Source organism: Aulonocara stuartgranti (genome assembly GCF_965226115.1).
Source record: "Aulonocara stuartgranti genome assembly, chromosome: 2".
NCBI lineage: Eukaryota > Metazoa > Chordata > Actinopteri > Cichliformes > Cichlidae > Aulonocara > Aulonocara stuartgranti.
The window spans coordinates 37,742,003-37,759,328 of NC_138940.1; the positions used below are offsets into that span (position 1 = coordinate 37,742,003).

At 37.9% G+C, this 17,326-nt stretch overlaps 1 protein-coding gene across 6 annotated transcripts in view; it reads right to left on the reverse strand.

The window, feature by feature from the left end:
* The window catches only part of diaph2 (diaphanous-related formin 2), a 375,689-nt gene extending 358,592 nt beyond the window's left edge, over nt 1-17,097 (reverse strand). Inside the window, exons 1-4 of one of the 6 annotated variants that reach the window (XM_082548121.1) lie at nt 16,864-17,094; nt 15,870-16,229; nt 2,456-2,488; nt 1,056-1,232 (exon numbers count right to left, since the gene is read on the reverse strand). In XM_082548121.1, the coding sequence (XP_082404247.1) occupies nt 1,056-1,232; nt 2,456-2,488; nt 15,870-15,953 (294 nt within the window). In that variant the 5' untranslated portion in view covers nt 15,954-16,229; nt 16,864-17,094. Of the gene's footprint in view, nt 1-1,055; nt 1,233-2,455; nt 2,489-15,869; nt 16,230-16,863 lie in introns of all 6 variants that reach the window. The other 5 variants (XM_082548120.1, XM_082548122.1, XM_082548118.1 and 2 more) reach the window with 5 other exon arrangements.
* Between the last annotated feature and the right edge of the window lie 229 nt (nt 17,098-17,326).

The following is a 17,326-nucleotide window of genomic DNA, read 5'->3' on the forward strand; positions in this document are numbered from 1 at the left end:
TCACTGAGACATTATTAGAGCTGCAATGCAGACGCAGCAAAATTAGAGAGACAACACTGAAGTTTCCTGTGTAACCCGTACTGCCCGGGCGTCTCACCTGAGGCGAAAAAGGCCTTCTTCAGGGTTGGGCAAAATAAACACCATGATACAGGAGAGAAATCACATGATGCTGACACAATCAATTATAAACCACGTAATTTTCAGCGACTCTTTTATTGTTAATTAAAAAATAAAAAAAAAAAGAACAACAACACAAAATACTTCCTCAATCACAAGCATTGGCTTCTTTCCTCCACTAACTAATCTCTGGAGACTGTGAAAGCCTCCACCATTATTAAGACTGTGGTGTTGTTTCAAAATAATCTATGCCTGCATTTTTCATAATGAACATATATGTCATCCGGTGCTACATTATAGTTTAGTGGTGCTTTTATAATTGTCTTTCGACAACAGCAGAGATACAGGTAAATAAAAATGGTTGTGTCAATACAACCATGGGATTACTGGATATTTAAAATTAAAGACAAGCTATTTAAAAATAATTTAAGCATCACGGTAAACTCCAGAAAATAGACTTTAATAAAAATTGGTTAATTTATTGCACACCGTTTACTTCAAATGAGGATCAGTAAGAAGGAGTTGCAGGAGTTGTCTACATTACCCCAAGGATATCATGCTAACACATAGGTACTAAAGGTTGTGTGTGTCATCCTAATATTGTTTTGTGGGGCTTTAACAAAGATGGTATGGACATAACTCTATAAACGTATAAGTTACACCAAGGTTTTTAAGTCCTGGATTGATGCTAACGTTAAAGCACTGAAAAAAAATCACAGTTATCTCTCTAAATCCACAGATAAAGCTGTCTCGACTAGATGACAGCTCTGTGGGATCCTGGTTTCAATCATAATGTTGTTAATGCTAATCAAATTGTTTATTTAGTTAAAAGAACAGCATATCATCCCTGTTTGAAAGGACTTTTTTAAGAGACACTGTATAAAACCAGGGTCGGTCTGGAGAGCAATCATTCTATTATCACAAAACACAAAGCTTACCATCATCTTCTCAAAGAGGTCAATGATTTCTTTTTCTGAGAGGTTCATGGACCGCTCATCAAAAAGAGGCTGAGGAACAGGAAGTTCAGTTTGGGTAGACAGGGGATCTGTTGGGTGCTGTATCAGGAGCTTTTCCTTCTTCGTCCCCGTTTTCCTAAAACTGGTAATACGATCACGCTGAAAGAAAACAGATTCATTGACATATTAAAATATCGCACTGCCAGTGAGCTTGTTTTGACTATAAAGTATATGGATCATTAAGAAAAAAAAACATTTTTTAAAACAACTAGATTGAAAGATTGTCTCCTGCTATCAAAAGACAGCACGATTATTATGCACTGATTTCAGGAACAGATGTGTTTCTGCAAACAAATGAAAGTGAGGTTAAAACAAAAAAAAACTATAGATTTTTTTTCTTTCATTTTTACTTTGTATTGAAGAAAATAATTACAAAAAATATCTGCCGCATACAGCAAACACCTGTATTTAGTAGATTCCAGTTTGACTTAAAAAACAAACAAACAACTAAATAATATACTTAACGTCAAACCCACAGGATTGCTCAGTTTATGCTCAAGTGATTCTAGCATACAATGCCACTTTGCAAGTTTGCAGGGTAGGGTACTAAGAGACATTCCTTTTTATATTAATTGGTTAATCCTACTCTTATGAATGCAGTAACATTAAGTGTAAAAGCAGAAAAGTATATGAACTGCATGCAACCAGTCACTGTTAGTATTATCAAAGGGAGAGAACATGCTGGATGAATGAACAGATATAAATGAAATTAACAGACAGACATATAATGATGACATACACGATGTCGCAAATGTCAGTATACTGAAGTATTACCGGATGGATCAAACATACTGAAAGCTGATTATTGCAGCAGTAGTACGTAATAATAATATGTTGGCTGTACATCCCAAAACTCATGTAATACTACATGCGTCGGGCTATTTGTTAACTAAGGATATTAAAAAGGCCCCAGGTAAAACCATCTAATCAGAAGTGCTACTAATAATTGCACACTAAATGATCTATGACCTGCTTACAAAAGCAGAGATGCTGAGGGCTAAGTTATGTTCATAATGAAAAATTTAGGCAAACAGACCTTGTTGGTGCAGAGTGCACTACAATAAAAAATGTCTTTCACGGCACAGCTTTAGAGAGCGCTACTGCGGACAGACTTATCATTATTTGCTAATGTGTAAAAACCCACGGTATCATTTTGCCACATGATGTAACTCATATACAGTTAAAATGGCAATTTAAACAATTTGCTTCTGGCACATTTGATCCATCCATATACTTCAGTTAAAAGTCCCATGCAGCTATAAGAAAACGTGAGAGGATGTAAAACAAAACTAATCACACCAAAATTAAACCAAGCACCTTACCATATCATCAGCCAATGTTTTTATGTGTATGTTCTGTTGGAGGGAGGGCACAGTGTGAAAAACAATCCAACAGAAAACGACAACACTGGCAAGTGCACGTCCCATCTCAAGTGTTTTCACATGTACAGTGTCCCCTGGATACCGCAGCGTTTTCTTCTCTCTCTTTGGTATCACAGAGTAGAAAATGGTGTTGCATTTCCCTCTGAGATACCAAATTAAATTTTTAATAATGCTTGCATACATTAGAGAATACATAAAACACATGTGCAAATTGTCTTGGTACCACAGAGGGCAATAGCTCATTCCTGTCTTGAGCAAATACTGTACATGTGCATATGCAGGATATGGTAACACTTGATGATCCCAGACAATAGGGTAAAAGTAAAAACGTTTGTGTTCAAGAATGAACACGACAAATACAAGCACACAAAATGAGGTCCATCAGAAAGCACCCATAATCAAACACATCCACATCAGGTTAAAAAAAAACCAGAAAAACCCAATAACATGCAAGTTAGCACTGCTAGGTTAAAGTTTTGTGTATTCCCAAAATAATACATTTTCCCAGGGAATGTAGTTACAGCATGACACAATTAAACACCAAAAGCTTCTTTTATTCCTGTAATTTGTGTTCTGAAGAGCATCCTTTGTAGTGACAGTGGCCCAAAAAATTCAACCGCTTCTCCTAATCCAGATATTTATCTTCATCTCAGACACACTAAGAATGGCTACTGCCAAAGGCTTGTGGCTCGGCAAGGGACAGCCATTTGAAACACACCTCAAATGGGAATCAGTAGCAACGCTGCCATATGCTGTGGCGCTCAGCTGTAAAGTACTAATGAGTGGGAAGATGTGGGGTAGCGATGGCCATAAAGCCTGCCTCCAGCCGCGGATTTCGCCACTATTCTAATCAGGAAACTACTGATGCTGGGGCGAGCAAACAGATTGGCGCTAACCTGCACCTCCCTCTGTGTGTCTTCATCGGCTGTCGCTCTGGGCAGACACTCAAACTGCCATATCTATCACTAGTTTTGTCGGCTACAACTGATCAACAGTTGGGAGATAAAGCTATTGACTAGAAAGAACAAAGTCTCGATGTGCAGTGTTACCTAAGCTGTTTTTTCAAGTTAAAATAACACAGGCGGCGTTACATATAGAGGGTTCTGCTGGGGATGTCCAGGTATTTGTTTCGGTATTGTGAAAGCCTTTATTGCTTTTAAAAAGGCAGCATGACACTTCCCAACATGTGTAACGCTAATAATTTAACCCGAGCAACAACTTTTCTCATTTGTAACTCAGTACGTATGTATCATTAAGCCCAGCATTCTCTAGCAGCCTAAAACTGTGTGAAACAATAGCTAATTTTCAAATGGAGTACTTAAACATTTTCTAATCAATTTAACAACAATCAAACCACTGTTTGGTTAATTGCCTTGACTTGAGGGCCTTTCCTTGCCCATTATCTTGGCAACATCGCAACATTGCAATTTAACATCTAACAATTAAGCTTGCATGTCCTCTGGGCTTCTCCCGCTTATTAAAGTAAACTTTTTCATCATAATAAATGTTTATTACCAAACACATATTTCTCTAAATAACCTAATCAAATTAGCTCTGGGTCCCTCCTTAATCAAATATGATTATGAGTCCATGCAGATCCTTAAAAATGAAAACACAAAGCAATATCCCACAACTTGAGAACCAATTTGGGGACACAAAACCATACAAGTATGCATATTTCCTACAATAAATGTTAAAATTAATATTACAAACTGCAATTAATGTTAGTATTACATTAATTCGTGTAAAGATATAAAATATCACCAGGTGGAAGGAGAAATACGTTTCTTTTCCAGGCTGGACAAAAGACTAGTTTTGTTTCAAAGTGACTATAATTGCATATCTTTTAAATAGCAACGCTTGTTATACTCAACCAATTAAACAAGACCATCTGCGTGATGTCATTTTAACTCACTCACTGGAACTATCACTATAAAATCAGTAGCCACGATGCCACTGTAAAATGGGTTTAGAAGGAAATTAGCTTTTACTTTAATTAGTTCTAATAATAAAAAAGAATTACTGTGAGATAGCCATTGTTGGCAGTAAGGCCTGTAACACAAAGTGCTTCTGACAGTTCTTGGTAAATTCATTAAACTACCTCGTGTCCCTGTTTAATCAGACGCTCTGTTCATCTACATTTTAGCAGATTTTAGCAACGATTCCTGATTTTCAGCAAGAAAAATTTAAATTTTGGGGAAATAAAATCAAAGCTGATGAAAGAGACTTTAAGAAAACTGTAAAAATTGTATAATTAGCCTTGAATGCTGGCAAGTAAGCATCAGTAGCACAGCAAAAAAAAACCAAACCTTGTGTTTTATTAGGCGCTCATTTGTTTAACTTCTGTTGCTTATTCAGAAAATTTAAATTAACAAAGTTATTGTCAACAGAAAAATATTTTTTTGGTCAAAAAGAAAATATTTGATCTCTTTATTAATATAGAGGGTTTTTTTTAACAATATAAAGCACATTGAGGCAACTGTTGTGGTTTCACATTATGTAAATAAAATTACATTTACATGAGTTATCAGCTTGCATTGAAACTTACTTAAAATACATGCTTATCTTAATTTTGTGTCCAAGTAAGAAACGAATTATTGTGAACGCATCATTATCAAAACACAGCAGCTTAGCAGTGATGACCTCAATTCAGTAAAGCATTCAGAAACCTGTACGTCAACATAGTACACCTGTCTGAACACTGCAGATTATACACAGATAGCCACAGTTACATGTCTGTGGTCATTGTCAAACCACAGTTAAAAACACGAGGAGAATATTGACCTGTTCTAAATGTCAGTATAAAGGCCGTTCAAATTTGGTCTGCTGCTCCTCAACATTTCAAAAGAGTACACTAGAGCTCCCACTCGAAAACCATTCATCTAGAGATACTGTGTGGATTATGCTAAAAAGCTGCTTTCCTCCGAAGAAAAACAAAGCACCGCAAAACTGTCACACTACATCGGAGGGTAACGCTTGCTCGTCGTTGTCATATCAAACAACAAAATTACATAATTTGTCTTTGTGTAATCTGATAAGATCTGCTGCACTACCAATGTACTGATCAGTTTGAAAGGAGTGGCATCAGACACACAGAATACGGTCCGTGTAACTGAATTAGACCAAGTCAAAACAAATTAATTCATCTAAATAAATCCTGTTACAATGGCTTCTCAATGACTGCTTTTGCAAACACAGAGATAATGCAAGACACTGCCTAAGCTAAAGATTTCTCAGTGCGCACGTATTCTGCTTGACGGTATGTATCAAGGTTTTCCATATGTTTGCACAGGGAGGATAATGTTTTCAAGCAAAGCATGGAGGTGGAGAAAAGAGGCAAAAAAGACACTGAGACACAATTTAAACCTGGCAATCAATGTGACTTATATTTCAATTAGAACACATTTACTATCACACTGAATGTAGCTGTCACATAGAAATACAAGTTCCCTCATCGTGCTTTTCCACTCACAATATTCCAATAATTCTTTCTGAATCGTTAAATGATAATAAACATCTGCTCTATAGCCTTGAGTGTGATTATTATTTAAACTACATGTTTTCTATCTTAGCGGTTCCGACACTTCCCGGAGAGATTTTTGAAATCTCTGAACATCTTTGGAGATTAATATCTACAGCAGGTCTATTAACATCAGTCAGTTTTACACAGCCAAGGAGCTTATTGAAAGATGTATTGAAGGAATTCAGAGAATTGCTACTTTGATAAAAACTAGCAATTTGAAGATGTCACTAAGGGAAAATAGTCTGATTTTTACAGACTAACAATATCATAACTAACAAAAAGATTAATAAAAAAAATAGCTTGACAAGACAAATAAAAAAGATTTCACTGCCACAAAGCATGTCTATCCAGACTTGTGAGCAAATTTACAAGTGGCTCAGTGTGAGAAGTGAATCAGTGTTTTATTTTCAGTCAGACTGAGAGAGCCGCATATGAAGTGGTACATCGTAACAACAGAAATACCTATATTAAAACACTTGTCAAATCTGAAAGATTCTGACTCCTATGTGCCCTACATGCTTCACATAGTGTCATTACTGTAGGCACTGCCACAAGCATACACACACGGAAAGACAAAAACACACACAACCAAAGACAGCAGATAACAGAAAAACATATTAAAGGCAGAATGACACATTTGTCATCTCAATAAAGTGAAGTAACGATTCAATCGAGCTCATAAAATAAGGTTGCTCTCCTAAAAAAGACCTGACATAAACACTTCTCCCTCAGTGTTTAATATTGACGTAGGTTACTTTGCTTTATTTTATTTAGGTTTGGAAAAAAACGCAGTTAATTTAAAAATGGAATGCAGCACGTTTCTGTGAGTGTCTTTAAAAGTGTGTGAGTTTGTGGTAGCCTTATTAGTCTCGTGGAAGTGCTGGTACTGCTTAGTTTCCCAAAACAGATACTGAAAAGAGGAAGCACACAAAAGCTAGTACAGCTAAGATTTGAATGGCTCCACAATGGATGGTCTGACCATGTGACTGGGGACTAGCACAGTACTGCCCTCGGGTTATCTCCATCTCTTTTGAAAGCAAATTCTTACTGTATCCTTGAAGGTGGCAAGATATGTGGTCATTATAAGAGCTGAGGTTTGTAAGAAAAGAAGGAGATATTTTTACACTGATCATAACATCACATAAAGTGTCATTTGTATTTTAAAGTCTACTGAAATTAACCTGATCTGGCAAACATTTTTTTTCCAACTGCGAGAGGAATTTTGCAGTATGATTCATGCATACATGGACATGACATATATGCATGTCATACAAGTTTTACTGAGGCAGCCAAAAAACAAACTTCCTATTTTCATGTCTCAGATCTCATCCACTGATACACGTGAATAAGGCTCATGACAGAGGGGGACTTTAAAGGAGTGAATGTGTTTCTTCCACTGTGTGACTAAAGCATTCGTCACCACTTCCTCTCTCAAACTTCCTGAATGTCATTAAAAGACTCACATGTGGTCTGTTTCCTGCTGTTGCTCACACCCCCCCCCCCCCCCAACACAATGCCAGTCATGTTAATATAATAACAGAGTATGTAAAAAATATAAAAAAGAAAGTTAGTATGACAAAATCTTGTCAAGACTGGCCAAATAAAATGCAGGGCATACCTACAGTATTGTGCAAAAGTATTGAGCCTCCCCTCATTTCTTTGTTTCCAAGCAGCTAGACAGTCTTCTAATTTCTTTAAGTAGAGCAATAGTTCTCCAAGCTTTCTTGAAGGTCTAAACTTTGCTTTGGCTACTTTTTGCACTGATTCTCAGCCCAGCCATTATATCTGATCAATTTCCTTGCAATGTTTATTTGTTTCTTTAGGCCATCTAACAGTCAGCCTATTGCTAAAATGTATAATTTGTTTGCATTTCTTTGGCTGAATCCTTAAAATGCTTGAAGAAACTGGACAATTGGAGGAAAAAATGGTTGACCTAAAGAACAGTAGCTGGACATTTTTCTTAAGAAATGGATAAATATCCAGCCAAGATCTACTTTTTGCCATAGGCTCAAAAGAAATAGTCTCAGTGGACGGCTGACTGTCAAGGAGCAATTCTTAAAAAAATGAAAGTTGGGAGAAAAGCTGAGATAAGATAGATTACATAAGCAATCAACTGTGGCAACAGCTCTTATGAAGTGATGAAATATAAACTCTGTGGTTCAAACTGTCATCAGTATGTACAGAGAAAGCAGGAAGGAGCTAGAACAGTGAGTGTCTATAGCTTTCTGTAAAACACGGTGGAGGCTCAGTCATGATTTGAGGCTGGATTTCAGCCAGTGTTCTTCTTAAGACTGATGCAATTATGAATGCAGGAAAGTACCATCAGATTTTGTTCCTCTGTCCAATACCACATGGAAAGCATCTGATTGGAAATGCCTACATTTCTCAGCATGACGATGATGTCAAACACACTACCAAATCTGTGTAAGCAAACCGAAAAACTATCAGTCATGGATTGACATCCTCAGAGCTGATAATCTCTGGATTATTTAAGCAGCGTGGAAACATCTTGACATAGAACAAAAAAAATCTTAGACTCCTTAAAGAAATTGCAAGAGAGTTAGGCTGTTTGCATGAATAAGCTTTGTTATAGTGTATATATTGACTTTCAAGATCATCAGAATTGTACAAACTCTGGTTTTGCCTTACGCTTCGTATTTAGATGCATTTTTGTAATCTTTTCAATAAGTTGCTGCACCCATTTCTCATTTTCCTTGCAAAATATAAAGAAATATTTTAATATATTTAACCACAGCACTGTAAATGGCTCAAGTGTGTGACAAGCTGACAGCTTGTGTTAACCACATGCCAACATGACCTAAAATGATTTCCGAGGCTTCCCTAAAGCTCACGTATCAAAATGTCAGATGCATCAAATGACACAAAAAAACAAAACAAAAAAGTAATTCAAAGTATGCTTCATGATGTGATACTATCAGCAGTGTTAGAAGTATGAGCTTTACCCATTACTAAAGTATGTGCTTGTTTCGCGTCTCCTACATGATTAAAATAGAATAAAATAAACTCCATTTAACTAAATGAATGCCCGACAATATTTTCATGGACCGACCTTTAAGGTGTTGCGGATAAATACAACAAAATAAAACTAGTACCGGTACCAAAAAAAAGAAGATTTATTCATAACACACGTGAAAAGACCCAGGAAAACTGAGTTAACGATAAAAACGATAACAAAATAACGCTGAAAACCGATAAAAACCCTGAAAACTATACATTTCACACCTGAGCCTCAACTCTCGCGGCCCGGTACCAAACGACTCACGGACCGGTACCGGTCCGAGGCCCGGGGGTTGGGGACCGCTGTGCTAGATGATGATGCTGACGGTTTCTGGGGCCAGTAAAGTTACCCAGCTTCAATGCAATAATAATCAATTTCCTACTTAGCTGTCCACATAGCTATTCAATATATATTATTATACACCAGACAGTTTGATATGTCACAACATAAAAATCACAGATATAAAAAAATACAATTAATTACTAGTACACCTGACTAAAACTGCCAGCCTATTTTCATGACAGCAATGCTTCTGAGACCAAATCTATGATACAGTATGTGTCACACTGCTATCCTTGCTATCAGGAGTAGAATATGGCAGCTAACAGCAAACTGGTTAACTCTAGCACAGAACCAGCTTCAGTGTGACCCTACAGATCCCTGCTACACATTTACAAAAGTGGTATCAAGTTTTTGGTTTTTTGTGGGGTTTTTTGTTGCTGCTTTTTTAATAAACCTCTTTCACTGCCCAGTGCCTTGTGGCTGTGTCATGACATCCGGCCTCTCTCTTCCATATTTCCTGCAAATACTCCACACTTTCATTTGTCACCTTATTCACAATAACCAGGCCAATCCTTACTTATGTGATCATTATTATCTCATTTCTCACAATAGTAGAATTTTGGTTTTTTTTACCTTGAATATAAATGCCTTTCAGCATGAATGTGACATTATCGTTTTGAACACTTGTTTTTTCTTTAAATACGCCTTTCCACATTGTTGACACATGACACATAATCTGCATGCTTTGCTTCAATGTGCAACCACGATGTATTATAAATCCTGGTGGTGCAAAAAAATGTAATGGATGCATCTGAAATAGGAATTGGTCTCACTAAATCTGACATAGAGTTTTGCAGTATAATCTGAAGCCACTAAAATTACTTATATCTGCACACTTTTAGAGCGTTACGGAAACTGTTTTCCACAAATGCCCTTTATCTTCAAAAACCAACGTTTACCATGCACTAACAGTATGTCTGCCATATTTTTAAAACTTATTTTAACAACACTTAATAGGGACTAATAACATGTAATATTTGCCAAAACATAGTTAATGAGTGTTTCTGATTTTAGTTCAGCTTATGAACCACAAATAATGAAACAATCTGGCAGGCTCATGCTGCAACAGCAACCAACTGTCAAAAGAAAAAAGGAAGCAGAGCAAAAGTGCATCTGATAACATGGAATAATAACTCAGAATTAATTTAATAGGCTCGAAGCCAACATAAAACAAATAGGATCCTTTTTTAAATTTTTTTTTTTTTCCTTTAGGGGTGCAACGATACTCGTATCGGTATTGAGCCGTTCGATACAGTGCTTTCGGTTCGGTACGCATATGTATCGAACAATACAAAACTGTAAATTTATTTTATCAACTTTTCTTCTGACGATGCTGTCTGTGTTCAGCGCTCAGTGGATCTGCGTTCGACTACTCCGCCTAGGCTGCACTGTCGAGCGCAGATCCACTGAGCGCAGCGCAGATGAACGCTGACAGCATCCTAGTGCAAAGACAAGTGGAAGCAGACAAAAACAACAAGCACGCATGCTACAAACTTTACCCGAGTCATTTAGACAGCCGTTAGCACAGGATTCTCCTTATGGGGACCTGATATGTTTAATATGCTGCTGAGAATATAGCCCAGAAGAAGCGTATAGTAGAGCTTTTATTTTGGAAAGAGACATTTCTCTGTAATAAACTCTCTTTTCCAAAGATGAGGGATTTCTCCATCAGATAGATTTATTTATTTATTACTTTGTTGTTTCAGCAACATTAAATTTAAAAACTGTACTTTTGAGTTAAAATATATATTTATAATTTTAATAAATGACAAATTAAAAAGGCATGAACGTTTTTTTGTATCAAGAAAATATCGAACCGTGACACCAAAGTATCGAACTGAACCGAACCGTGATTTTTGTGTATCGTTGCACCCCTACTATCCTTGTATCCTTCACATTTCATATCTAAACAAATTGCCGTACAGACATGCATGTTCTTTAAAGCTTAAACCACTTTACTCCCAACCAACCATTTCACCAATTTGCAATCGATGTGTATTATAAATTAATTAGGTTAAGGAGAAGATGCTTATCACAGTACTACAAAGCAAACAGGAACAAACGATGTTTGAGATTCTGAATACTTTAAACAATTTTCTTATAGAAAGAAACAAGTACAAATTGTATACATCATTACATTACCTGTCAAGCCTGCAGGCAATAAAGAAGATTGGATCTTATACTGTGTATTGACAAATTGGAAAGTTTGATCATCAGCACTTTTATTGTTGTAAAATCGTTGTATCTTACAATAGCCCCACACAAAAACAGCTGGAAATGACACATAATGCACCAGAAGAAACAAAAAAGCTGGCTGATCCCAGTCACTTATGCAGATTCATTGTAGGCTCTATAAAGACTTCCTACATAACTCTAAATCAGACTTTATTCACAAGGGGTCACCCCAACCACACTGAAAGCACTTCTTAGTGCAACCTCCAAGGGATTTGTGTCTCCTCGAAACGTGAACGTGTAAACCACTACACCACAGAGCCACCAGAGCTAAAGCATTTGATAAATATACTGAGTACTTCAGCATAGTCTTGCCACAATGTTGGTCTAACTTTGATAAAGTATAGTGAAAAATATTGATATTCAATACTAGGGCTGCCACGATTTGTCGACTAGTCACGATTACGTCGACTATCAAAATCGTCGACGACTGATTTAATAGTCGACGCGTCGTTTGAAGCTTTGTAAGATCACAAAAGACGCAGGAATAAGTGGCAGGATTTAAGAGTGTAATAACGGACTGAAACAGAAGATGGCAGCACTGCATGTACAAGGATGCCAGCTACCGTTAAACCCCGAAGAAGAAGAAGCTGTGTCCCAGAATTCATAGCGCAGCTAGTTAGTTTTAATATTACTCTTATTATTCTTTCTGGGTCATAAAATAAACGTTTAACATGTTTTCAGGCGAGAATGTAGCTGTGTAAACCTCAAATATCTGCTCAGTTTATCAAGACACCGCATATTTTCAAAAGCGCTACGACGTTTTTGGAGACGTCTGTTACCCACTAGCTCGATAGCTAGCCGGGGGCTAGGCTCACTAGCGCTGTGAGAACACCGGACTCCCCGCAAATCATTTTCAAACCCACCGCCGTCTTTCGCTACTCAGGTTAAACATGATATATGAGTCACTTAGATAACTTAAAATGTTATTGTTTGGCTTTTTTTTTTAGTATTTTATTTGTTCCTGAGTAAATCGGTTTGGCTGAGATTAAAGTTATAGTTTTTACACAGCTGAATAAACATCAAGCAGACAGCTGATCATCAGAAGTGTGAGATGCTCCAGAATTTACTCCGGTGTCCTGTTATATTTTAGATAGCAAGGAGTTTATTAAACTTCACCGAGACAATCTGCAAGTTTCATTAAAATTTAATAAACTATCATCTTGTCTTTATTTTTAGTTAGCACAGACCTGAAACACTTAAAGCTGTAAGCTAATGATAGTTATATAAGAGCAGATGCTGCTGGTGCAATAAGCTGTACTTTTACGTTCAATGGATGATGATCTGATTAGTCGACTAATCGCAAAAATAATCGGTGACTAGTCGACTATCAAAATGATCGTTTGTGGCAGCCCTATTCAATACAGTAGTTTTCACACAGTGTAGAATAAAGAAAGGCATGCATGTGCTTAGGTCTACTACAATATACATATATATAACTGAGAACTGGTTCCCAGTTATTGGTTCCCACATTCCTAATCCTAATATTTAACGTCTCAGTGTTATTATTATATTTATGCAATGTGATGCTTCCTTCCTCTGAGTTGCTACACTATGAGATCATCTTTTAATCTGGAATTCAAAAGGAGTAACAGTTCTCTCCCTCTCGGTCAAACCAGCTCCTCTGAATTCCTTTTACTAAAGAGCTCATTCCATCTGGCTGTTCTCCTGGATGTCATACTTTTGCAAAACTTCAAGACAAGGACATTATAACAAAGAGAAGCTAGGAACTATTGAAAATTTGAGTTATGACCCAAAAGACTGCAGTGCTGTTGTAATGCTATGCTGAGTATCTACACCCTGGGCCCATAGCCCAAATGGTGTTGCCGTGATGTAATGCTGCCCAGTGACTTGTTAAACAAACACACAGCTTTCAGTGTTTTTCCTCTAAAGACTGATTTGACTTTGCATTGACCAAACCACAGCAGTTTCTGCATTTTCTTATCACCAAAGCACATGGGACAGTGCTCTTTAGCAGCGCTAGGTGTGATTATGAAACCAGTACTTTGATGCTGTTTACAGCCAGTATTACCCCTCCCTCAAGTCTGTTCCACATCCACACAGCCTGCACTGCATGCCAAAAATGTCACAACACAACCCTGCATATGTGTAGTAAAATTTAGAGATTTAGTTGCATAGCGCTTGCACTTTTGTTGCATTAGCCCTTTAAACAGCTGAATTTGTTTAATTTAGCTTATTTACATGACTGTGGACAGCTAAAAAGTTGGGATAAACACAAGAGGACAAATCAAAACTGAACTCAAGGAAGAATAATCAGCTTCCTCTTTCAAACTTAAAGCTAATGTTAGTATTTTTGCAACAGCCGCATTTGAAGCTGCCTTCTGCTTCTGCCTGTTGTGCTCAGAGAGTTGCGCAACAGAGAACACGCCTGACCATGAGACCATTTTTTTAGTAAAACAAAACCAAACACTGGTCTTACATAGACTTCTTGAGTGATTTACTGACTGATGATGTCATTCTGGCACTCTCGCAAACATCTTAAACTTGGGAGGCAGGATAGTCAAGAGTTTAAGGCTGTCGTAACGATTTCTTAAAGGAACACCCATTAGTAGCTCTGGGAGTGCATGTCAATTCGCCCCACTTTGGGATTTCCTGTCAGGCAGTTATTTTGGCCACTCTTTCCTTTACCTTAACTTTGGTGTAAACAACCAGCAATTTCCTTTGTGTGTTTCAGTTTTAGGACAATTACTAAAAAATGCTAAACATGCAATAATGCTCAAAAACAATGAGCACCACCTAAAGAAATATCAGAGGCATTAACAAAAACATTTCATTCAGAATGTTGTCCTTCAATCATTCCAGTATGCTTGAGTGAAGACAGAAACACTAGTCAATCTAAACTGTGCCGTTTTCAGTTCCCTATTTAGGAACTGTGGCTGCAACTAAACTTGTGACCTACCCAGCCAATAAGTCACAACATAAAGCAACACTAACAGAGCTCACAATGAAGATTTGGGAGGTGACATGAGAAAGTTGCACAAAGTTCAACGGCAGCCGAACTTTCCCTTTTTCCACAAATGTGGAAAAACAGACGTGAAAATCAAACGGCAGCCAAGCTTTTTTGTTTCTGGTCATGGAAAATAACTTTAAACCACTGCTTTCTGCAAGCACTGACGGCATGCAGGCACTGACGTGCACTTCACACCCTCAGCATTACAGTTTAGATTTATCATTTAACATGGCACTGTGGACGGTAAATAAAAGATTGTAGCTACAGTTTACCAAATAAGGAAATTACAGATTTTGGAGAGATGCTGTTTACACAATTCCTCAGAAGAGTGTATTAGTTTCTCCCAGGAACTTTTAAGAACAGCATGACTAAAAAAAACAAAAGTGATTGTTTAAGCATTTCCACATAAGCCAAAACAAAACTTCCACCAAATCTTGCAATGTCATTTCAGGGCAAGATATGGCGTGCAGGACCTAATGACACCACGGCTTTAATGATGTAGATTCGGGTTTGCTACTTTTCTAAATAAGCACAATCCTTCCTCTGGTTAAACTACTGCACAAAGTCCATCCAATGTAATGACGATAAATTAATGTTAAATGGGTTTTCAGTTGTTATCTCATAGACACTGCCCAAGGGCTGCCTGAGGACAAGTTTTATCAATTGCACACACTCATGCTGTTCATAAATCGCCCCCACAAACCTCATGTACATCATGCTGTACACTGAGTCATACAGTAAATTAACTTGTGCTTTGTGTGCATATTAATATAAGACCCCCAACTGTCACAACAAGGATGCTCTTCAAAAACCTATCAGGAGATGTATTGACAGGAATAATCACATGATGCACTGAGTGCCTCGAAAATTGAAGCACTCAGCGAAACAGTACCTCTTTGCTCAACTCTAGCTGCTATTAGCCCCTACATTAAACCATAACAACAACACATGAATTACTGTTTGTGTCTCGTCCTGCACTAAACAGGGAAGTTCTGCATCGAGAATATGCTTTGTCCTGCTCCTTGGTTTCATCATGAGCTTTAAAAGTAAAAGGAAGACTGTCCTTAGCATTTACAATAAATCTTTTTTCTTTTTTGACACAGACCTAACATGAAACCTTCTGCAGCTGCAAAGCAGTGCAACTTTCTGGGTCTTAATAAAGTTGAGTGTGACATAATGGGCTGCTTCTGGGATTACAGGATGTGTCAGTTGACTTACACCCTAGTTCCACGCACGTTACACACGAGTGAGCTATTAGAATACCTACCAGCTTTTTGTTTTTACCCTCATCCTCGCTGGATTTCTTTTTAGAGGGCTTATTTGGATCCTCCCCACCGCTGGCTTGATCCATTGCAGCTTTAAGTTAATTTCCCTTCCAGAAACGCCTAATGCGACGTCCTCAAACGCTGACAAACTCCACCGGTGGGCTATTTCAACACACTTTTTACTAGACGCTCTCCAAGTTATGTGTTTTCAAAATTCATTCCGTTTAAAAGGCTGAAGAACAATTTCAAGTTTCAAATAGCATCCAAAAGAGTCGAGGAGTTTGCTTGAAGAAGAGGTGTGGTAGGGTGGATACACGTTCTCCTCGGCGTAGCAGTATGTCAGCTCACACGCGGGGGAAAAGCTAGAAAGTAACACAAGAGTGTGTAAACAACAACTGATTAGTCCAACATATTCACCCGGGTTTTAAGTTTCAACAAATGCTTTGTCTCCACGCGTGTTTCCATAAGCAGCAGTGTTTAGTATGCAGAATGCATTCAGTAAAGACATCTAACCGTGAACGGTAAAACAGATCCACCTGAGTTAGCTATAAATAGCCATCAATTATTTTTATATTTTTCTTCTAAAGTAGCATTTAATTGACCCCCTGTTTATGGGAACAGGCGGCTAAATTGTTGCAGAAAGCAAAGTTACAACCGTGTAACTTAGCAATAGAGGAGTAATAGAGAGACAAAAACGTTTCAGGCTGCCCTGACAGTTTTTAACGTGCCTCGTCAAAGCCACTATTTAACTGTCATTAATCAGAATATATATACAATTGCTGTACTATAGGGAAATCACCGTTGTTCTCTTGCTTAGAATACTTTACACTGCTGTACACAAGCGAGCAATGGGCGACCACTGCCCGGCAAGCACTGTTTATTTTAGCGGACACAGTAGCACACCAGCACGTATGAAACCATATCAAATCCAAACGTGAAGATTAAATAAAAGAAAAAGAAAACTAAAAAAAAATAAAAATCCCATCCAGGGCTTACCTTTACAACCAAACGTGAATACCAGGCCCACGGAAATCCCGCCCACCCGTTTTTGACTGGACTTTGAAAGACTGAATGACGTAGAATTCAAGCTACTATTGGGCAGATGTCTTGGCAGTCACGAGGTCGGCGTGGCGTCGGTTGTGACGGAGAGGTCGCACCGATTTCACACAACGTGGATGGGGTTCAGGCAGTTGTAAGAATAGATCTGTAACGGAGGCACCGTGTGAGCGGCTGAGCGCGGATAGGAAGCAGGGCGGGAATCTGCGTCTGGGAAACACACCCAGTGTGTATACGTGTGCGCGTGTGTGTTTATTAATATTAGCACACACACACGCAACTTTTTGTGTCTGCAGAAACAGCTGGTGCCATTGTTACCCAGCTATACAATGGAGTGCATCATATAGGCCTGGCTGTTTGCGACTGCATAAAGACAAAAGGTAGATGCAGATGTGCGTTTGAG